This window comes from Chironomus tepperi, unplaced genomic scaffold (genome assembly GCF_022539635.2).
Source record: "Chironomus tepperi strain 1889 unplaced genomic scaffold, CSIRO-AGI_Ctep_v1 contig_177, whole genome shotgun sequence".
NCBI lineage: Eukaryota > Metazoa > Arthropoda > Insecta > Diptera > Chironomidae > Chironomus > Chironomus tepperi.
The window spans coordinates 354,943-377,042 of record NW_027226299.1 but is presented as its reverse complement, the minus strand read 5'-3'; the positions used below and the strand labels follow the sequence as shown (position 1 = coordinate 377,042).

The following is a 22,100-nucleotide window of genomic DNA, read 5'->3' as shown; positions in this document are numbered from 1 at the left end:
ATTCTAACCTTATTTTTCAAATTCTTCCATCATATTGTAGTGTCCTTAATAAATATCAATTTTTTTCGGCAGTTGATGTGTAAGGAGTTCCTTCATTTGTCCTCGTTTCAATTTTTCAAGTAGATCACAACGAAACCAGGTTATCTCATCAGTTTGATACGGCAAACAAATCAAGACACCTGCTAACTTGCACTTGTAAGTAGCTTTTGAATTTCTCGTGCTGATCATCTGTCACTTGCATGATTTATCAAAGAAAACACTCGTGGATCTGTAAAAGCTGTGCAAATTAGTAATAGTAAATTAATATAAAACAAATTCTGCAAGTCTAGAATGAAGTCTACAATAAATGATAATTAGCAGTTCCAAATTAGAATTTTTAAATTTTTTCAATATCACTTTATTATTGTCGACTTCAATCACTCGATAGAATTAATAATATTTAGACAAGTTTCATGCTTTAATGTACATATTATTATCGGTATTTATTATCTTGATAAAAATTTAGCAAGACACACATGCTGCACATTTTCCCCCATCGAAATTGCATCAGCATGCAACTATTTCAAAACACACAAAGTTCGTATTGTTTTCGTGAGAAAAAAAAGAAAGAGTTACTGACTTCATTTAAAATAATGAAATATCTAACAGACATTTAAATTTGCACTACTCAGATTACGGAGTTTCACTAGTGGTTCATTATATACGTTGGATAGAAACGATATTTTTTTTATCTTTTGGTATCAATTCTAAAACAAATTTTGTATCGCACATAAATTTAATTGGAGCGATTTATAAATTATTATTTTTATAAAATTATTGTCCACATTTGTGGACAGACGAAGAAAATTATGACGAGCGATAAATGAAATTAACAATTTACTGTGCTGCAACTTCCTTCATGCGATTCAATGCACTACCAGCCTTGAACCATGTAATTTGAAGATCGTTAAAGCTATGGTTCAATGTGATTTTCTCTGTCTTTCCGTCAGCATGCTTGATTTCAGCGGTCAATGGTTTGCCTGGAGCGAATGATGCTAATCCGAGAATTGAAATCTTATCGGATGGTTGAATCTGGAAATTTCGATAAAAAGGATCACATTAATTAAATATATAAGTACAAAGTTATCAAACAAGCAATATTGGCTCACCTTATCGTAGTCAGCAGGATTAGCGAAAGTCAATGGCAAAACACCTTGTTTCTTCAAGTTAGTCTCGTGAATACGAGCGAATGACTTGACAATAATTGCACGGCCTCCCAAATGACGTGGTTCAAGAGCAGCATGCTCGCGAGAGCTTCCCTCACCGTAGTTCTCATCACCAACTGTAACCCAACGGATTCCCTTTGATTTGTAGAAACGGGCTGTGTCTGGAACTCCACCCCATTCTCCAGTAACTTGATTCTTGATCTTATTCATTTCACCATTTTCTGAGTTTGTGGCACCGATGAACATGTTATTCGAAATGTTATCTAAATGGCCACGATATTTCAACCATGGACCAGCAGCTGAGATGTGATCAGTTGTGCACTTGCCCTTAACTTTGATCAAAATAGTCATATCAGTCAAATCTTTGCCGTCCCATTTTTCGAATGGTTCAAGCAATTGCAAACGTTGTGATTTTGGATCAACAACAACACTGACTTTGCTTCCATCCTATAGCATTTTTAGAAAAAATATAATTAAGTGTTAATTGTATATTTTGACAATATAAGTGATTTTTACTTACAGCTGGTGGTGCTTGGTATGTATCTTGACCTGGGTCGAATCCACGGACGGGCAATTCATCACCAAATGGTTCCTTCAACTTGAATTTCTTTCCATCAGCACCAGTCAATTCATCAGTCAATGGATTGAAGTCTAAGCGACCAGCAAGTGACAAAGCTGTGACCATTTCTGGTGATGTAACGAAGCAATGAGTTGCTGGATTGGCATCATTACGTCCTGTGAAGTTACGGTTATATGATGTAACAATTGTGTTCTTGTCTCCTTTCTTGACATCTTGACGATCCCATTGACCAATACATGGACCGCAAGCATTAGCCAAAACAGTACCGCCGAAGTCACGGAGTGTTTGTGCAATTCCGTCACGTTCAATTGTAGCACGAACTTGTTCAGAGCCGGGTGTTACATTGAATGGAATCTTTGACTTGACGCCGTGTTTCATGGCATCCTTAACAATTGAGGCACAACGTCCCATGTCTTCGTATGATGAATTTGTGCATGAACCAATGAGACCAACTTTGATATCAATTGGATATCCGTTTTTCTTGGCATTAGCACCAAGTTTGCTGATTGGATGGGCCAAATCGGGTGTGAATGGACCGTTGACATGTGGTTCTAATGTATCCAAATTGATTTCAATAAGTTGATCATACTTAGCACCAGCATCAGCTTGCAATAAGGCTTTTTGGTATTTGGCAGCTTCAGCAGCAATTGAATCACGACCAGTTGATTTCAAATAAGCTGCCATTCTTTCATTGAATGGGAAAGTTGATGTTGTAGCACCAATTTCAGCACCCATATTACAGATTGTAGCCATTCCAGTACATGACATTGAATCAACACCCTTTCCGTGATATTCAATAATAGCTCCAGTACCTCCCTTGACGGTTAAAATGTCAGCAACCTTTAAGATAACATCCTTTGGTGATGTCCAGCCACTAATCTTTCCAGTCAAATGAACTCCAATAACATTTGGACATTTCAATTCCCATGGAATATCAGCCATTACATCAACAGCATCAGCACCACCAACACCAATGCACAAACCTCCAAGACCACCTCCATTTGGTGTATGTGAATCAGTTCCGATCATCAAAAGACCTGGGAAAGCATAATTTTCCAAGATAATTTGATGGATAATACCAGAACCTGGTTTCCAGAATCCAACACCGTATTTAGCACTGGCTGTTTCCAAGAAATTATAAACTTCTTCGTTGAGTTTCTTTGCACGTGCCAAATCTTGTTCACCACCAATTTGTGCTTCAATCAAGTGATCACAATGAATTGTTGTTGGAACTGCGACGCGTTTTAATCCAGATGAAATAAATTGCATCATAGCCATTTGTGCTGTAGCATCTTGACAAGCGACACGATCAGGTCTTAAACGTAAATATGAAACACCACGTTCAATGTCTTGATTTGCTGGATCATCCAAATGTGAGTATAAAACTTTTTCTGACATTGTCAATGGACGATTAAGGCGCTTCTTGACGATTTCAAGACGTTGAACGAGTTTCTCGTATGGCATGTATACATTGTTGTCGAATTTCGATAAAGCAACTTTGCTGCTCATTGCACAACTGGCGTGGAACCATCTTTGTTGTGATTCGACAGCATATAATGCCGCTCGTTTCGCCTAACCAAAAAAAAAAATAACAAAAACATTAGATACATTGTAAACAGCTGATTGTTGCAACTTGCCGAAAAATATTAGGAAGAGATTGATCTATTTATACACTGAAGATTAGAATGTATGTATTAAAATACATAGCGTAAAAACATCGTTAATAAAACGACGACAAGTTCAAGTTTTATCTGTTAATTGAGAATGAGAATGTGGCACAAGTGAGGTATACTAAACTATATATATATTTAATCGTATACGCTGCACTAGTGAATGAAAAAATGTTACTTAATATCAGGAGACAAGTTCTTTTTCTCCAATATTTTATTGATGATATGAATTATATTATCGCGAATCTTGAATGATATACTTCATAAATTAATTATTTAAACCGTAATAATGTTATACATTCATACTTCCCACAGATAACGCAAAAAATATGCAAAATAGAAACGACAAGAAAATCCTGAATAGAATGGTTAGATAATCGGAATGGAAAATTTTCATTTCTCAATTTTTTAAGGAAAATACGTGGAAATTTATGGAGATTTCTATATTTAAATATTGGTCTTACCTGCTGTGTTAATAATTTCGTATAATGAACCATCGTTGACTATAATTAATTAAATTAAAGACAGAAATTGTGGAACACTGTGTGAACTGAACTTTTCGCCCGAGTACACTGAATCAGTTCTTCAAAACCCTTTCGGTCGACAACAAAAATTTTGTATGAAAAATTTATCGCGAGACAAAAGTTGCGCAAACATTTAAGAATTAAGGGCAAGCTACTTTGATTTTCAAATTTTAAAAATTCGTTAGAAAAAGTTGTTTATTTTTGTGGATGTACAAGTAAAATTAAAAACAGCAAAAAGACGATATTTATTGAATGTTTTAAGAGGTGAGTTAACTTAAATAATTAAATTCAACCAGAATCGATGGAATGCAAACTGAAAATTGTGGATTTAATTCAGAAAAGTGATTTTTGTTGTGCTTTAATTTATTTTCGTCACAGAATACTTGTTTTTGATTTAACATGTCTTAATTTTGGGGTTTCTGACTCTTTTAATCAGTAAATATGAGCTTTCAGGAGCAATAAAACTGAGTCAGTAATTCTAATAAGAAAACAAAAGCTAAAATTAAGTTTTTATAAAATCCTACTGGATCTTATTAAACAGCATATTTAAAGCCATAAAATTGCATACGATGACATTTAAGCCAATTATATGCATATCAAATGAAGAATGCTATTGTACCAATCACATATTGTATTAAAAGCCCTTAAAATTAACCCATCAAAATAGTCTATTGAGCAACACTCGACCTACAGCTTCAATAAGCTGCATCATTCCAGATAAAAATATTACGTATTATTAAACAATGCCAAGCATTTAATTAAATATGAATACGAAAGCTCATTCATAACTTGTGTAATCTTCCATCCCTTTTAAAAGTATAGCGATTATCGACATAAGCAGGCAGACACACTCATAAAACTTATGAATATAGCTTGAATTGTGATTGAAATAAATAATGAATAATGCGCACATGTCGCAATAAAAACAGCAAGTTCATCAAATATTGAATTCAATTCCCTCATCACTTGTTTTTACGGTTGATGGCACATTGCATTGCCTCATTCAATCTCCTTGATTACTGTGCAGAGGAAAATTTTTATATAAATGCCTGTAAGCTTGAATGCAATGAGCATATGAGAATTGTAATATGCGGTTGTTTGATATCAGAATGAATACTTAGTTATCGGAAGTGTAATAATGTTATTCTAAAGCTATTTTTACTGAAGCTGGTATGGAAAATAGGAAATTTATGAGCACTCAACTATACTGTAATGTTAGACATAATGGGACATCCATGCGGAAGTCAATTTTACATTCATTTAATGCACATTGAACGAAAATAGAATTCCATCTCGTAACAAAAGCAGTAGGAATGACAAAGTTTGCGCTCAAAAAAATTGTGGCCAGAAGCTGACATTGAGTCATGTTTTCTAACATCCGAGGAAACTGTTCTTTTTCTTTCAGTCCATATAATAAATTCAATAACAATGACAAACTTCCCAACATACAATGCTAAATCTTTTATGTCTTTTTGCCATAAAAAGCGTGCATAAACGTACAATCAACAATGAGGAACAAATTCTGAGAGGAATTGCATTTTGAGAGAGCTTTTACTGCGCAAGCTTCAACATTGAGCTTTTGTATTTTTGTCACCTGAGCTTTATATGGTTGCTAGGACTTGATTGTAGAATGTCATGTTACAGCATTGAGACATTATACCCAACTCATGTGCTCATTTCCTCTCTCGAAAAGCTGTTTCTCTTCTGTTCCACAAAGAACAATTCAACAGGATTCAGTCATAAACATTATAGTTTATCTCTAGTCGTCGCAAGAGTCAGATCACTTAATTTTCTCTCATCATAAATTGTGGAATTGAAATCTGTTGTGGATAGATACATTTCAAGAATTAAAGTGACGGAGATTATGATAATGGAATAATTTAATTTAATACAGCAGTATAAAGTACGTAGTAATCACATAGTAATTATCTATTATATCATTTCTTATGGCATGGATGATGTGACAATTATAGAAGCTTCTTGTGCTGCTATTTAATAATTAATCACTTCTATTGTAATGGATTTGTGCTTTATGACAAAATTTGTGGTCAAAAAATTAAATGAAGCTTTAATTGACGGCAAGAAGAAGACAGTCATCATTATTTCAAGCCTGTTGAACATTCTGAACGGAATTGGAACTTTAAAGCTGTTTAAAGAATCGATTTTTTAAAATTGTCACAGAAAGTCAGGTAGTGTGAATACCTAGATGGGATTCTTAGTGGCTATAATAATGTTGATATCTGAAAATATCAGTAACTTACTAACTTCCTGGAATCATGCTCCGACTTGGATTCTAGGTTGCTACAAAAGGCTTTCCATCTGACTTTATTACTGGCCGATTCACAAAGCTTGTACAAATTCTCAGTTTTGACATTTAACTGACATTCCTTCATTACCGTCCTACGCCATGTTGCTTATCAGTAAGAAATATAAAAATGTCAGTAAGCCTTGTTAGAACTACTTCTCAAATTTCAAATTCAAGTCCATTGCCTAACTCTAACAACAGCTTTAAGTCCTGTCTGTGAGGGTACTCTTTATTTTTGGATATCATGTGATTAAAGAAGAAGAAGTCACGAGCCTTTCTGATTCTTATACGTAAATAATAGAACAGTCGAATGTGACCTCTTAAAATACTTATCATATCTTATCATTCTTATGTCCTTAAGCTGTAAAATAAACATTTTTTTTTTTTTTTTGGTGTTTATATTTTGATTACAGAGTGCGAGACTCACCATTTAACATAGTTATCAACTGAAATTGAGTTAAAAAAGGAAGTGAAATTGTGGTTTTGATAAGCTTTCATAAGTCAATCATAAAAAAGCAGTGCCAAAAGCGAAACATACACAATTTTGTCCGCAAAATCAAATTATTTTCATTTTCTGCGACTGCTGATCGCTTTGGGACAGAGGAATAAATTGTTTAAGCATATAGACGTACAGAAACTGCATAAAAATAGGAATAAAAATGTGTGGACGGAAAAAAGTATCAACGACAGAGAAAGCTGACAAAGATGAAAAGCTACCGGAAATAACAGTAAAATCACGAGTCACATACAATTCAAAGGCACAACCACAACATCCAAAAATGGGAACAATTGCACCTGATACATGCTGTGTATCATTACGATTTGAAGTACCACAAGATCTGATGGATCGTCAAATTCAAACATATCGTAATATAGAAGAGAAACTATTGTATTTTGGAATGATGTCAGAGGACGGAAGGAAGGATTTACAGACAGTACAGGAAGAGGTTGTACTCGGTTTATATACATTGTTTTTAGACCGTGATCCGTTAAGAATTCCAATGCAGTATGATGATTGTGTCACAATTGTGAAAAAGTAAAATTAAAGGATGAGGATGGAACATCATGAAAGCTTCAACTTCCGTTCTTTTGCATAATATTTTCCTTTCATTATTTATCATCGTAGTGGAATCATCCATTTATATTTCTTCATCTTAGTATGCGGTGGAAAACAGTAAAAAATAAATATATTCATTTAATGAGGATAAATGAATGAGAAATGAAGAATAATCCAAACTATCATGGATATAGAAATTATGTACGACGATGACACATGACACTTATACGTTTCATACAATTAATTATACGTTACAGTAATGAAGACGAAGTGTAAAGTGAATTAATGATAAAACTGAAACTATATTAATGAACAAGTTTTTCTGCGACACGATAGAAATTAAGCACATACATTCACATATTTAATGAACCATATAGCAGCAGCACATATACATATTGTAGTGAACATATTACACCCCTCGTTATTGAAATAAAGTTTAACATTTTCACGCTTTAAAACCAATACATCAAATACAGTAAGAATGTCAATAATAATTATTTTTCGATTCCAGTCAACGCTGATTGTATTATTATTTGATGCTTATTGACACTAGATAATGTAGCTTTCGTTACATCAGATACAATTAATGAATTTTCGCAGAAAATAACATCTGGAACTTTCTACTTTTGTGTTATAACAATTCTAATTTCTCTTAGTAAGCTTTGACGCGTTTCAAATTCTTGGAATTTAATTGAAAGCTTTGTGCTTTACAGAAGGGGATCTTAAGTTTTGAGGCACTTAAAACAATGCGCAATTATAACGACAGAAAGCAAATAAAACTTAATTACTTTAATGTCTATCAATAAATAGAAATGAGACAACAAAAATGACAACAGCATCAAATTACCAGCTTAGTAATATCGAAACAACTTTAACTTCCATTTAACATGATTTCAAATGAAGGAACTGCTATAAAATTAATTGTTATCCAATACTTATTGTCCCGTTGACATTCATTCATCCCCACAATTGGCAATTTAAGAAGGAGGGTTTAAAAAGGAGCTGTATTCATTTTCATTCCACATAATCCAATACTTTTCCTTTATTGTTAATAAACATACGTAATTCGATCTATTTTATCCATAAGTTAAGTGCTCATTGTTATGGCTTTCCATTATTATTTATTTAATTCCATTTAATTGAATGATGATAAAAATTAAAGCTTATATTTAGATTCTGTGGATTATAGAGGAAGACTTTTGGGTAGAGGGTCAAGTCAAAGAAGGCTCTGAAATTGTTTAAAAAGCTTTTATTGGGTATAAATGAACTATACATCAACAAATCAAATTTTTAAGGTTAAGATCTCCAAATGATATGTTTTAGCGTTCTTCAGAGTTTATCTCCTGCCTACCCACGTCCACCCCCTCCCCCACCACCCCCACCATGTCCACCTCCTGTAAAATTTAGAAGGAAATTAATAAGTAACTAAACACAACAATATTAAGCTATAAACACTAACTAGCATAACGCTTTGAACGCATAATGTCACTCTTTTCGTAATCAGCATTGCCTGGATCCAAACTGACAGTATTAGCTGATGATTCTTCAGATTTTTTGGAATCCTTAGCACAAGCAGCATACATGATAGCTGCAAACAATGCCAAAAATATTAACAACCTCATTTCTAACGAGTTTGAATTGCTTAACGAAACTAAAAAAGTCATTAAAATAAGCAATGCTTTTATACTGGATGACCAACTTATCTAAGCTTATCAATCTTTATGACAAGCTTGTTGTCATTGTCATCGAAAGTTCTGGAATAAAGAAACTAAAATAGCTTCAACACTGACTGAATATCTGGTGATAGTAGTCTAGGTCTGTGGGAAGTGTTCGATGCATTATTAGGGTTGCTTTTGTAATTGCAAAGGTTGCTGCGTTTTCAAAGAAAATTCCTAATAATTTGTTAGTGGCATTCGTGATCCTTATTTTTCGTTTTTATATGATACAACTTCAACCCAGATCCTGCAGTCATTTTTGTATTGAACAGCGACTCCAGTCGACGTGATTCCATATAAAATTCAAGTTGTGCTCAATGTCTGCTACAACCAATTTTCGAACATTATAAAATTTTCTGGAATTACTTTCTAATTAGTAATGTAACATCTTGATTGTTAATTAACTCAGCATTCATTTGTTAATGGCAAGTAATTTTCCGTTAATTATGTGATAATACATGACATTTTCACAGTTTAAAGTCAAATGCAATTTAGCAGTTTAATCTAGAGATTGATAGGAACGACGATAAAGAAATAATAGAGAAGAAAGTTCAATGGCTACTTTGTTGCATGTCAAATAAACAAATAGAATAGAAGTAGCAAGTCACGACAGAATAAGGTAGCTGCATAATAGGATTCCAATTCAAATAAGCTTTGTTAGAGTGCATTTCTTTGAAAGAGTTTAATGTGCCACAAAGTGCAAAGTAAATCTCTAAAAGAGATGCTTTAAGTCGCAAAGAATCAATAGGAATGTTCTTTGTAGCTGTTGATTGATTTGAGGACAGTAACTGCAAGTATGCACAAGATATTTATTTAAGAGTAAGGAGTTGACCCCTTCTGATTTTCTTAGTGTAGCACGAACAATCGAATCGAGAGCTACGGAATATTGATAGAACTGATCACTACGCCATGCCCATAGAACAATGTTGTCCAAACTCTGTGCCGCCGATATTCTAAGAAATGCTCGAACCATATGCATTGTACGGTTTTCGTCGAGGTATACCACCTAGGTGTTGCGTCGTCCTTGATTATCTCCAAATATTTCTTTAAATGCCTTAATCCAACCCACCTCTAATTAGCGAATTTCCCAAGAACAAGTGTTCCATCAGACACAGTAGCCTTGAAAATTCCCATTCAATTAATTAAAAGCCAGAATTTTTCACGTTCCTTTCGTCATTTACTTATTCATTATGTGGGAATTACTCATAAAAACAAATAATAATAAACTCCAAAAAGTGCTTATTTACAAGATTAGTAAAGCAAATCTAATTAAGATAAAATGTCATGCTGAATCTGAGATTTTCAGTGCCATATAAATTTATTATGAAAAAGGAACGCTTGGGGCTTAAGTTTATACTTTCGTCGTAATTTACTTTTTAGTGCTGAAAATTTTTTATTTCATGTACTTTAAATTTCCATTGAAGCTACTACGTCTGGTGAAATCTTTAACTCAACTGGATTCACTGAATTTTTACTCAATCATATTGTTTCAATATGTCTGTGTATAAAATAAATTATCTGAATCAATATTTGACGAATGATGAAATCATTGCGACTTCTGATGTATTGACATGATTGGATTCTTTTTTGGATATCCCCCATACTCTATCTTATTTCACTAATAGTGTGCAAATACTTGCATTTTGAATGTTTGATTATTTTGTAAAATTGGAACTGAATGTAAACTAAGTTTACTAGATTGGATTTTTTTTTGTTCTTTAAAGAACTTTAAATTGGAATGGATTGAGTGTCTTGACACAATAAGCTTGTTAGAGATCTAAATTGGAAGTTTATTAAATTGCAGAGCATTTCTGTCATCGTCTGTGATAAGGAAATAGAGAAAATTCACTTGAGTGACATAAACATGCTGGTTGACTAATATTAAAGTCATGTCATCAATCCTTAAAGCTCAGACAAGATTGCATCATTCATAGTAACTGTTATGATATTCCCATTGACACATATCAGTACCTTTTCTAATGTATTATGTTACATTTACACTCAATACCTTTACATGTCATCAAAAAATTTGTTAGACCTTTCCCATATCAACGATGAAAACAGGGGTCATTCATAAATTACGTCCAGTATTGAGAATGTTTTTAGGAGCTTTTTATTACTCAATACTAATTTTTACCAGAATCGAAGCAGTAACCTTTGCAAAAATCATATTTTCACTTGACGTCACTCATGGATGACCCCTCAATATCTATTCAATAGAATTTTCATCCTTTAATCAATTCTGAACATCAAGAAGGCAAGAAGTCAAAAGATTCAACAAGTTATGTAGTTTTTCTTCGATTCTATTCCATTAAGTGTAACAAAAGGCACTATATTATGTGACAATAAGACGGAGAGATTTTGTATAGAAAGTCGTGAATGAGTGATGATTCTAATAATGAAAAGCACTTGTTGAAGATCTTAATGACTTAATTCAGTATTAATAAGCAGAGCTTTCATAAATATGCAAACAAAGCTCGTTAAAAATTCAAAAAGCTCTTTAAATCCCTGAAAATTCAAAGTTTACTTAGATTCTCAAAAAATAAACCAAAAATAATTCTTATTCCATATTCATACTTTATTGAATGGCCCTTCCAACACATTCCCTAACTAACTGAATTTACAAGGATCAAAAAATGAGAGCTTTTTCCATATTTAAGAGACGAACTTTAGACATCGAGTGTCTTGATGTGTCGATTGACATTTGAGGCAGCAAAATCTTGTTCCACATGATACACAAGTATAATTTGATGGGAATCCACAAACAGCACAAAAGTGACGCTGTGGAAAGTTTGTTTCTGGTGCTTGTGCTGTTGAATAATTTGGTCCGTCCGCATTCAATTGACGATCTTCCTCGAGAAGTTGTTGGAATGTCTTGCGATATTTAATTCGATAATAATCAGCCCCACGAGACTTTCTTCCTTTTCTACGCGGATTGTCTAAACTATTATTAAATTTTGGTATCTTTTTTGACATCACTAAATCCGCATGAGGATCCTCGTGAAAATTGTCTTGCTCGAGTGCCTCAAGAGCTTTTCTAGCTCGTCTCTTTCGCGTCAAGTCATCAAGAACTCTTCGCTTTTCCACATCCTTAATTCTCCCTGACTCACGTGTTGCCATTTTTCACTTCTTATTGTTTTATAATTGTTGCTTTTTAAGTCTATATTAATTCACAAGTTTATGCTTCACACTATGTATTTTCACTTTATGCGTCCTTTTCATGTAACGGAAAACTGAATCTGTCCATTAAATCATCAATTTTCGATTGAAGCAGTTCCACAATATCAGCAGATATGAATAAATGTTTATCGTCTAAATCCTGAAGAATAAATTTTCGACCTAGTAATAACTTCTCATCCAAATGTTGTAGAAATTGTTTCATCGCCGGATCACTGTTGAATGAAAAGATGAAAGACATTAGTAAGGAACATGCTATAAAATGCATAAAAATTATGGGAATATTTGATGACGAGGATGATGGATTTTTAAGCCTTAAGGAACTTGAGAAATTGTCAAAATCTCAAGGAATTGCTACTAATGAATTGAAGGACATTTTGCAGTCTCTAGTCTCAGATGGAAAATTACAAAGTGACAAAATTGGATCAACAGTATTTTATTGGTCATTTCCGGAGAAAAAGATTGAGGAAGACAAGAAAAAGAGTGATGAACTCAAATGGAAAAATAAGGAATTAAATGACAAAATATCTGCACTAATGGTTGCCGTAAAGGAACAGGAGGAAGCTAAGGTAATTTATTGATTTACTGGATCTCAAAATAAAACTTTTTAATGAAATCCAGAGGAACTAACTCATACCCTAAATAAATAAAATCAACTCATACTCCATATTATCATTTCCATCACATGCTATACATGTTCATTTAAGGAAAAAGTTGGCGATTATGAGAAAACAAAACGTGATGAGATTATGAAAAATATTGAAGCGTTGAAGGTCAAGGAAAGGGATTTGTTGGATTATCTTAATAATGACAATAACACAAGCGTGGACGAGATTAAGGATTTGAGTGCCGGCACTAAGGCAAGTGAATTAATTAAATTTATTTTACTGGATCTTATAATAATTTGAATTTTCACATAGGAATTGACTGTTGCAGTAAATCGTTGGACAGACAACATTTTTAACATGAAAAGCTGGTTTAAGAGAAAATATCCAGCCATTGAGGATGCACAATTAGAAAAAGAATTTCGAATTCCATCAGAATTGGACTATTTCTCACCAAATTAACTCACCACTCAACTAGAACTCCTTTTGATACATTTACCATTGCTAATTTATGCTTCAAACATGTCTAATATCCGTTAATTATATTTAAATTTAATTTTTCACCAGGCAATAAACTTTTCTGGATGTTTCGCACTCACTTTGTTATTGTTTGTGTTGTTTACCAGCGCCGTGCATAAGTTTCGAAAGTAAACTTTTCGAAACTTTGTAACTGTGCCTTTACTTGCTTTTCTTCGAGTACAAACTATCGCAGAACAATTTAAAACGTCAAATAGACAAGTAAAAACGCAAAATAACTTAATTAAAGTACATTTAAAGTAACAATTAAGATTCTAAGAATCAAATAAATACAAATTTTTTTAAGTGTAAGTGATAATTATAATAAAAAATTAATAATATTAAATTGTATCCATAACCTCGACATTTTCGGCTTCTATTAAACAGAAATCTCTGAGACAAGCGAAAAAAAATAAAAAAAATCATGAGAAACAGAACAGAATTGGTCACAAACACTGGATCCGACTACGATGAGGAGCAAGGAGAATTCGACGCCGATGACGGTTCGGACGACTGGAAACCAGATCCAGAAGTAAGTTGATTTAAAATTTTCTTCGTATTTTCTATTTCGAGAAAATTGTTTTCTTTGTGCATGTATTAGTATAAATGGCGGCATTTCAAAACTGCACATAACGATTGATACTTGCTGTATCATCATGTTTACCGCATAATTAGCAGCTTATTATTTATACTAGTGAGTCCAAGTGGTTTCGGTACCTAAGTGTTATAAGACCGACCCTAGAGATTTTTTACTTGTCCTTTAGAGTTACATGTATTAGAAACGCGACTCACAGCCTTACTTTGAAGGCTACAGGTAGCAAAAGTTTTGATCCCACTATAAACTTTGGATCTACTGAGATCAAAAATTTGGCGTACCCTTTGTTGGTAAACAATCATTAGACGCCATCAAAAAAGTACAGCTCTCAATAATCTGAATAGCTATAGTTTTCACTGTTTATTAACAATATGATTTTGTTGTATTTACTTTAGGATAAAAAAGTGAAGAAAGGAGGAAAACGTAAAGCAACTGCAACAAAAACATCTGCCAAAAAAAAGAAGGCTAGAAAGGACGAATCTGAGTCTGAGGAGGAGGAGGAAGATGAAGAGGAATATGATGATGACGAGATTGGCGAGGAGGAGGAAATGGAGACTGTAAGTTACTTAAATTTATCTAATACATGAAGGTTTGCTAAATTTACATTTAACATTTTTGCAGAGCACGAAATCACAAGGAGGAAGCAGCAAGAAGTCTAGTAATAAAAAAGTATCATCTGAAGCTGATGCAAGAAACTTCCCCGATCGTCAAGGAGTATTTTCACTCTACGCATACAAAGGAGACTTGAAGAATGGCTTAAGAGCTAATACAAATATCTGTTTGTGGCGTCGTGATGGACAATCTCTCCTTCAAAAGTATTTACGTGATAAGGAATCATCAGGAAATTCTGTATTCTTCAATTCATCAATGGTCTATTCATGTTGGGAAGATCGTCGTAAGGATGAATTTCTCGAAGTGAAAGTAAAATGTGTCGCAAATACAGGCAAAGACTCTACACGCGACTCAAAAGTCGAATTATTAGACATTGATGGAATTGAACAGACATGTATTGACGGCAAATTCCACGAATTGGATCTGGAACCATACGTAAGCTATGCCGATAAGAAAAAAGAGGAAGATGCTCTTAATGGTACACAATCAAGTCAAGTTCAGGAAGATGAGGAGGAAGTTTCTGAAGGGGAGGAATAAATTATTTGCGTACAACATTAAGATTGATTGATAATTTAAATAAGCAGAAAAAATCCTTTTATTAATTAATAACTATTATATTGAGAACAACTTCATATTAAAGTTCTTTTAAGATTCAATAATGTTTAAGATGTTTGTTCTGGATTGCTACAGTTTGATTACAAAAAAATAACTAAACACGAAATAATAATGATGGTAGAAAAAAAGAAGATTAAATCCAGATAAATGTTTAGATGAATAAGTAATTATGAATATTTCCATTTCTCTTACTACCTATTACTATTATTATTTTGATTTTCTCCATACACACAACCCCCCCTCCTCCCATCTATTTCCCATACCATGGACACTGAAATCAGTTTTTTATTTTATATAAATATCCAGAAACTTTCAAGACATAAGAATTATAATTTTAATTGCAAAAAAGTAATTATTGTAATGTTTTTTGAGATGATTGCAAAATTAATGAATAAATGGAAATACAAAAAAGTAAAGTTTATCCTGAGTTTTGCTTACTTGGTGGGCTATAAATCGTCAGTATTGGTAATAAAAATCTTTCAATTAGGTACATAAATTGATCAAAACAGGACGGATCAAAAGTAAAATATCCAGTATTAAAATATAAAATATTGTAAACACTTCAAAATTTACTAAATTATTACTTCTAGACATCAATTGCTACGGTATTTGCTATTAGTATACATCCACAAGCCACTAAATCAACCAAAATATTTAATTTGGCAATATGAGATCCTAATAGAAATTTTATATGTAAGTATAGAGTAAATAGCATTATCCTTTGTTACTTAGTCCTTAGTTTGAGTATTTGCACTTCATTCATGCACAACTGTCATCTCAATTGATTGACTACAACATCCTTGGATTAATTTAAATCCTGAGATTTATTTTTAATCCAATTCAGTCAACCAAAATGAGATGAAGTTAGCATAATTCATGAATTACTGAACAGAAAGTCATTCAGTAATTCACTTCATTTTGTTTCATTTCATATTTTTTTCAAAAATTCTAAAAACCGTTAATTCAAATTCAAGAAAACCGTTAACTTTCAAATCCCTTAAAAACTACAGAGCTACAATTCCCTCAGCAAAATGCACTTTAAAGTTCTATCGCACAGACACTTAAGCATGTTTGATAGACTATTGAGCTAATTTCAGTGAAAATGCCCTTCAAAATATTTTTTATAGACAGTACAATATTGCTACGTATAACTTTAAATTCGATTTAACATCATCGCAAACTTGTAATCATGAGGAACTTTAATGCACAAAACTTGATTAATTTGCTTATATAAATTTGTGAGAGGCAACTCAATTGTGTGTTCAATTTAAACTTTATTAACTTAAACTCAAGTCTTTAACTCGTCATTATTCGATTCGCCTTCTTCGTATTCATCATCTGAACTGTCACTGGAACTTGGCCACATATTGTCTCGTGCTTCCTTACGTTTTTCATCAGATTCCTCTAAATATTTCTTTTGAACATCCAGAACATCTTGACTGGAATCACATTTTGAATAGAGCTCAAGCAACTCCTCATTAAGTGTGAGGAATGAATGACCCCAACTGAACTTGGATAGATAATATTTTGCTTCTTTTGGAAATCCACAAATATGTAGAACAGCAGCAATAGCTTCAACACATGTTAATTTACATGGTTTACCATAATTAACTGGATTTGCAGCTATCAGGAATGGTAATAAGCGTGGATATGGTGACTTCATCTTGCTAAATGGAGTTTCTTCAATTCGTGCCCAGCTGCAATCTATGACAGCAATACCAGCTGATTCAACAATTGATCGATCCAATGGACTGACTGTCAAAATTCCAACAGGTGACAGAACTAGTCCCTTGAAATGTTGACCTAGTTTGAGACTTTTTATCAATCCATGCCTTTGTAATTTTCGTCCAGAGCATTTCTTTGGATCACAATGATTTAAATCCCACATAGCAATCGGGAAGTATGGAACTCCGTCAACTTCCTTATCAGTATCATCGCTGCTATTTTCACTGGATGAGCTATCCTTAACAGTTAATTCTGAAAATGTTTCAGCAAATTCTCGATTCTGATTCTTTACTCCAAATTTGCCTTTATATCTCTTCTGATTTTTCGACATTTTATTGTTGATGTGCTTTCTTTCCGGTCTAGAATTAAACTAACGCTCCAGCAAGATTGTATATGTGTATAAAATTAAATAATTTTAAAAATAAATCTTGGATCTTTGTGAAAATATTAATGTAAACAGATTGAAAATGTGACTTGTATACGTTCAATTGAAAATCAATGAAATTCTCCTTTTTGATGAATTTAGTTGTAAACATCTTCAAAGATACTTGTTTTCAGCACTCAATCAATTTTATTAGCATTTGTTTTCCTCCTTTAAACACCATTAATTTGACTTTTTAAATTTGGATAAAAATTAACGGATTTTAGATTTTTGAATTATGATTTTGCTACTTTGAAAATTTTAACAAAAATCAACGGTTGCTAAATTTTTGAATATAAATTGTGCATATTTTTGGGTGGAAAACTTTTTCTAAATCAAGGAAAAGGGAATTCATTAAATTAATTAATTTCTACAGTTTTCAGCGTTAAATAAGCTTTTTTGCATTGTGAAAAACAAGTTTAATTAATGAAAGTGCGCAAAGAAACGTAGAAAAATGGTGTTTTTGAGGTGTAAAATAATTTATTGAAATTTGCATAAATATTGCATATTAATCATAAAATTAAGCTATGCCTGCTGATTTAAACTCCTTAACAGAAGGTTGGCTTGAATTGGAAAGTGATCCAGGTGAGAAATTTGATAATAGTGTTTAAAAAAATTAATTTTATTAAATTTTTTTATTGTTTAATGCTTTTAGGATTATTTACACTTCTTCTTGAGGATTTTGGAGTAAATGGTGTACAAGTGGAAGAGATATATGACTTAAAGAAGCCAATTGAGGGTCCTGTATATGGATTCATATTTCTTTTTCGATGGATCGAAGAGAGAAGAGCTCGTCGGAAGCTAGCAGAATCAATAGATATTTATCAAAAGGATGAAAACATTGTTAATAGTATATTTTTTGCACATCAAATTGTGCCCAATAGTTGTGCAACACATGCACTACTATCAATTTTACTCAATTGCTCAAACATTGATTTGGGCTCAACATTAACTCGACTTAAAAATCACACAAAAGATATGACGCCTGAGAATAAAGGATATGCGATTGGAAATACACCAGAGCTTGCATTTGCACACAATTCACATGCAATGCCACAAGCTAGGAGGCGACATGAACGAATTGCAGGTGTTACAACAAGTTCCAGAATTGGAATTCCAACAAGTAGTCGAGTTGCATGTATCGAGGCTTTTCACTTTATAAGTTTTGTTCCAATCAATGGTCACTTATTTGAACTTGACGGTCTTAAACCATATCCAATGAATCATGGTACTTGGAATTCAGATGAGGACTGGACAGACAAATTTCGACGAGTTATTACAAATCGGATAGAAATTTCAAATGGTGAACAAGATATTAGATTTAATTTAATGGCTGTTGTGCCCGACCGACGAATCTGCATTTCACATAAATTGAAAATTTTACGTCGAAATAAGGAAATTGTTGAGGAGGCATTAGAAAAATTAGTTAATGGTACAAATGTAGATATGTTGAAAGAAGAGCATTCTTCACATAATCCCAGCGAAAATAATATCAATCCTAACGATAACGACAATGATGTAGAACCTAAAAACGTAAGTAACAAGATCCATCTTTATAGACCATTAAATTCATAATTGACATTTCAGGACATCAAAACGCAGTTCACGACGGCAGCAACGTCATCTACAACAACGTCCACAACAATAACCAACCTTAATTTATCATCAAATAATTTTAGTGAGGAACTAGCGAATCTAGCATCATTAACTAATAATTCAAATGACAATATACTAGAAAATTCATCATCGTATCTTTCAACAGCGACACCTTCAGTAATAGCATCGATAACATGTGATAATCCTTTAAATTCAACTGCTGATCTTGCGACAGATCTGTCATTAACCGGTCCATCATCTGTCGATTCAGCAGTTGGCGGAGAGTGCAATGGAAGTAACATAGAATCGCATGCGATAAATAATCAAAATGAGGAGCAGAACTATATAAATTGCAATGCAATTGTCTCGAATGATACTCATCATTTAAATCAACCAGCTTCGTCAGCATCATCGACATCGTCGAGTGGTAATTTATCCACATCACCGTCCCAACAAAATGATTTTGAATCGACAGCATTTTCGCAGAGCTATTTGTGTACATTATTGGCGAATCTTGAAAATGAAATTTCCGTAACTCAGCAGCATCTTGATGATGAAAATGACAAGAGACACAAATATAAGGTATGAAATCTATGTTCACTATGATTTCTGAACAGAAAATCGTTCAGTAATTCAAGTTCACTTTCGTTAAGTTCAAAATTTGAATTTAGAAAAATCGTTAAAATTTAAATTTCAAAATGTCGTTAAATTTTTAATTTCTGATTTACAGGTAGACGATTGCAGACGGACACACAACTATGATGAGTTCATCACAACATTCTTAACAATGTTAGCGCAAGAAGGTGCCTTAGGTGAATTAGTTCAACAGCATTTGCGAGCGAAAGGAAAGCTAGGAGCACTTCGATTAAATAAATTAAAGTTGCCAATGAAGAAGGGCGCAAACGGCACAACAAATAGTTCAACAACAAATGGCACAACGGCAAACGAGCGCTCGCCGAAATCAGTGAAACGCAGGCGTTCTGGAAAAGGCGGCAACAGAAAGAAAGCGAGGAAAAAGAAATAGAATTGTTGGCTTCGTGTGTGAAACGTTATAATTTAAGTTTATGTAAATATATCCATCATCACATTATTAATTTATCATTATTCCTTAATTTCTCAATTCCCCGAAAAAAGAAGTTTCAAACAATAGATGCCATTTTTATGTATGAGAAAGAAGTAATTTGCAGCCCTAGTAATTATTTCATACGTACACAAATTATTACTTATTTTTTAGCACTTTTTCCCATTCTAACGTTAATTAATGCGTGGATCTCATAAAGAAAGGAATCAATTCCTTTTTCTTTTAATTTACTGACGTTTTGTTTACTTGTCTTATTATAATTGCACAGCTGTATTTCCTACCTTCTTACCTTGTTTATTTTTTGTTTACCACATTCTCATAAAGAAAAATGAAACTTAACTAATGAAAATCCTCACATGTGCATAAAGTATGTAAATAAGTTCTTTTCTATTTAAAAAAAAATGATGAAAAATGAAGCACATCTATAACTTTTTTATAGTGTAAGACTATCTTTGATGTATGAACTGCATGAAATGAGAAGTAATTGCATTTCACATTGAAGCCTTTTGAATTTTAAGCTAAATGATAAATCTTGTTGATTATTTTGTTAAAAAGTGAATTTATTTTCTCTCTCTCTCACACACTCACTCCATTTCCTTTTCATGTCCCAAAATTTCCCTATTTTTGGATTAATTAAATTAATTTTTTTACAATTGAGAATTTTGAGTAGAACTGGATTTGTAAATGAAAGTTTTGATATGAATTAAGCGACAAAATATTGTAATTTTTGAAAAATTAAGTTTTGAAGTGAAAGAATAAGTCACAAATTAGTGGAAAGTCATCAACAAAGTTATTATAACAGCTACAATATGGAGAAAACTCAAAACATAGAAAAATCAACCCAAAATTTGAAAAATTCATAAAATTTACAAACATAACCTGAAATTAAGATTGTTTATTGTTTACATTATCAAAGCGCATCCAAAACAGAAAGCTTTTGCATTTTAAATCTAAATAAAGTCACTAATCGAAGGATTAAACATCTTATCAACCTTCACAATCAATCTCAATTTCCATCCAAATCTAGTTTTACTCAAAATAAAAAAAATATTTATTCACTTATTGAAGACTTTTTTGCAATTTTATAAACACGAAAAAATACTAAAACAACTGTTTCCCTTTGAACCTAATACCTTAATTCAACTAAATTAAAACTAAACTGAAGATTTTTTAATAAGAAATTGCATTTTACAAGAAAAAAAAAATGAAAAGGAACTTAAGAAAAATAATATAGCCGATTAAAGATGTTTTGTGGATTTTGGTATGCAAATTTTTGGCATGTTTACTGTGTCAAGTTTATGATTTCGTGAAGACGTGTTTCTCAGGTTTTACCGTTAGTGCTGATCATTGAGGAAGAATAGAATAAATTTGGCTAACAAATGAACTGTACAGTAGGAATTCTATTTCTGGTTGATAAATTAAAGCACATCTGGTTATTTGAATAATTTATTCAGCATATAGCTTCACTATCATTGTGGAGTGTCACAGTCAGTTACTTACCTTTTTTTGATCGAAGGATTTAGTTTTAAATCGCATTAACTTTTGGGTTTGTTTATAAAATTTCAAGTTTTGATGGTCAATGACTATGACCAGCCTTAAATTAGTCATTTTTACCTTAAAACTCTTATGTCCATGAATTTACAACATTTTGTAGACCATGAAAAAAGATCCACAAAACATTTATCATCATGCAAAATAATGAAATAAAAATAAAAAAAATCTGTAGTTTTTTGGGAAGTTTAGCTGAGTATGTCCTCATGATTTGAGATAATACGCAGTTAATAAATGAAGATGAATAAAAAAATAAATTAAATTGTATTCAAATTGACACTTTTCATTACATTTTTGATAAAAAAAATTGACACAAACAAGCTTCATTAAGCAACAATCGAGATATTATAATTGGAACTCTTATCAGTGCAACAATTCGTCTGATATGTTTTTGTTTGGCATGCAGCTACAGTAATGGTATCTGCTTGATTTCTTGGTTGTATGAATATAACCACAGTGCATTTTTCTACACTTCCATTTGGTAACTTAAAGGTGCCAATAAATGAATATCTTACTCCACCAATGACTTGTCTGGTGATTAATGTTACTT

General features: G+C 32.6%; 7 protein-coding genes across 7 annotated transcripts; 4 read left to right on the top strand and 3 right to left on the bottom strand.

The window, feature by feature from the left end:
- Positions 1 to 436: 436 nt before the first annotated feature.
- Positions 437 to 4,059, bottom strand: LOC139089292 (probable aconitate hydratase, mitochondrial). The gene is made up of 4 exons (XM_070638784.1): positions 3,920 to 4,059; positions 1,726 to 3,357; positions 1,149 to 1,652; positions 437 to 1,071 (listed from the first exon to the last, which is right to left on the bottom strand). Exons 1-4 carry the CDS (start codon positions 3,950 to 3,952, stop codon positions 877 to 879), a joined length of 2,364 nt encoding a protein of 787 aa, XP_070494885.1. The 5' UTR covers positions 3,953 to 4,059; the 3' UTR covers positions 437 to 876.
- A 1,639-nt stretch (positions 4,060 to 5,698) lies between these two features.
- LOC139089471 (uncharacterized) lies at positions 5,699 to 7,755 on the top strand. Its single transcript, XM_070639026.1, has 2 exons — positions 5,699 to 5,882; positions 6,698 to 7,755. The coding sequence occupies exon 2, from the start codon at positions 6,944 to 6,946 to the stop codon at positions 7,322 to 7,324; it is 381 nt and encodes a 126-aa protein (XP_070495127.1). The 5' UTR covers positions 5,699 to 5,882; positions 6,698 to 6,943; the 3' UTR covers positions 7,325 to 7,755.
- Positions 7,756 to 11,613: 3,858 nt separating this feature from the next.
- On the bottom strand, positions 11,614 to 12,308 carry LOC139089309 (zinc finger HIT domain-containing protein 1). The gene has a single exon (XM_070638801.1). The coding sequence runs from the start codon at positions 12,174 to 12,176 to the stop codon at positions 11,712 to 11,714; it is 465 nt and encodes a 154-aa protein (XP_070494902.1). The 5' UTR covers positions 12,177 to 12,308; the 3' UTR covers positions 11,614 to 11,711.
- A 122-nt stretch (positions 12,309 to 12,430) lies between these two features.
- LOC139089308 (meiotic nuclear division protein 1 homolog) lies at positions 12,431 to 13,425 on the top strand. The gene is made up of 3 exons (XM_070638800.1): positions 12,431 to 12,802; positions 12,941 to 13,093; positions 13,154 to 13,425. Exons 1-3 carry the CDS (start codon positions 12,464 to 12,466, stop codon positions 13,298 to 13,300), a joined length of 639 nt encoding a protein of 212 aa, XP_070494901.1. The 5' UTR covers positions 12,431 to 12,463; the 3' UTR covers positions 13,301 to 13,425.
- Positions 13,426 to 13,502: 77 nt separating this feature from the next.
- Positions 13,503 to 15,592, top strand: LOC139089306 (pre-mRNA-splicing factor CWC22 homolog). The gene is made up of 4 exons (XM_070638798.1): positions 13,503 to 13,662; positions 13,742 to 13,886; positions 14,345 to 14,506; positions 14,571 to 15,592. Exons 2-4 carry the CDS (start codon positions 13,779 to 13,781, stop codon positions 15,096 to 15,098), a joined length of 798 nt encoding a protein of 265 aa, XP_070494899.1. The 5' UTR covers positions 13,503 to 13,662; positions 13,742 to 13,778; the 3' UTR covers positions 15,099 to 15,592.
- Positions 15,122 to 17,375, bottom strand: LOC139089307 (uncharacterized). The gene has a single exon (XM_070638799.1). The coding sequence runs from the start codon at positions 17,230 to 17,232 to the stop codon at positions 16,465 to 16,467; it is 768 nt and encodes a 255-aa protein (XP_070494900.1). The 5' UTR covers positions 17,233 to 17,375; the 3' UTR covers positions 15,122 to 16,464.
- Positions 17,376 to 17,636: 261 nt separating this feature from the next.
- On the top strand, positions 17,637 to 21,817 carry caly (ubiquitin carboxyl-terminal hydrolase calypso). The gene is made up of 4 exons (XM_070638793.1): positions 17,637 to 17,907; positions 17,978 to 18,855; positions 18,910 to 19,500; positions 19,649 to 21,817. Exons 1-4 carry the CDS (start codon positions 17,850 to 17,852, stop codon positions 19,940 to 19,942), a joined length of 1,821 nt encoding a protein of 606 aa, XP_070494894.1. The 5' UTR covers positions 17,637 to 17,849; the 3' UTR covers positions 19,943 to 21,817.
- The last annotated feature ends 283 nt before the right edge of the window (positions 21,818 to 22,100 follow it).

Coding starts and splice junctions, on each gene's coding strand:
- LOC139089306 (XM_070638798.1), top strand. CDS start 13,779: ATGAGAAACAGAACAGAATTGGTCACAAACACTGGATCCGACTACGAT. Junction 13,887..14,344: donor ACTGGAAACCAGATCCAGAA/GTAAGTTGATTT, acceptor TATTTACTTTAG/GATAAAAAAGTGAAGAAAGG. Junction 14,507..14,570: donor AGGAGGAGGAAATGGAGACT/GTAAGTTACTTA, acceptor ACATTTTTGCAG/AGCACGAAATCACAAGGAGG.
- LOC139089308 (XM_070638800.1), top strand. CDS start 12,464: ATGAAAGACATTAGTAAGGAACATGCTATAAAATGCATAAAAATTATG. Junction 12,803..12,940: donor AGGAACAGGAGGAAGCTAAG/GTAATTTATTGA, acceptor TGTTCATTTAAG/GAAAAAGTTGGCGATTATGA. Junction 13,094..13,153: donor ATTTGAGTGCCGGCACTAAG/GCAAGTGAATTA, acceptor ATTTTCACATAG/GAATTGACTGTTGCAGTAAA.
- LOC139089292 (XM_070638784.1), bottom strand. CDS start 3,952: ATGGTTCATTATACGAAATTATTAACACAGCAG. Junction 3,358..3,919: donor CGAAATTATTAACACAGCAG/GTAAGACCAATA, acceptor TTTTTTGGTTAG/GCGAAACGAGCGGCATTATA. Junction 1,072..1,148: donor ATCCTGCTGACTACGATAAG/GTGAGCCAATAT, acceptor CGAAATTTCCAG/ATTCAACCATCCGATAAGAT.
- LOC139089307 (XM_070638799.1), bottom strand. CDS start 17,232: ATGTCGAAAAATCAGAAGAGATATAAAGGCAAATTTGGAGTAAAGAAT.
- LOC139089471 (XM_070639026.1), top strand. CDS start 6,944: ATGTGTGGACGGAAAAAAGTATCAACGACAGAGAAAGCTGACAAAGAT.
- LOC139089309 (XM_070638801.1), bottom strand. CDS start 12,176: ATGGCAACACGTGAGTCAGGGAGAATTAAGGATGTGGAAAAGCGAAGA.
- caly (XM_070638793.1), top strand. CDS start 17,850: ATGCCTGCTGATTTAAACTCCTTAACAGAAGGTTGGCTTGAATTGGAA. Junction 18,856..18,909: donor ATGATGTAGAACCTAAAAAC/GTAAGTAACAAG, acceptor TTGACATTTCAG/GACATCAAAACGCAGTTCAC. Junction 19,501..19,648: donor ACAAGAGACACAAATATAAG/GTATGAAATCTA, acceptor TCTGATTTACAG/GTAGACGATTGCAGACGGAC.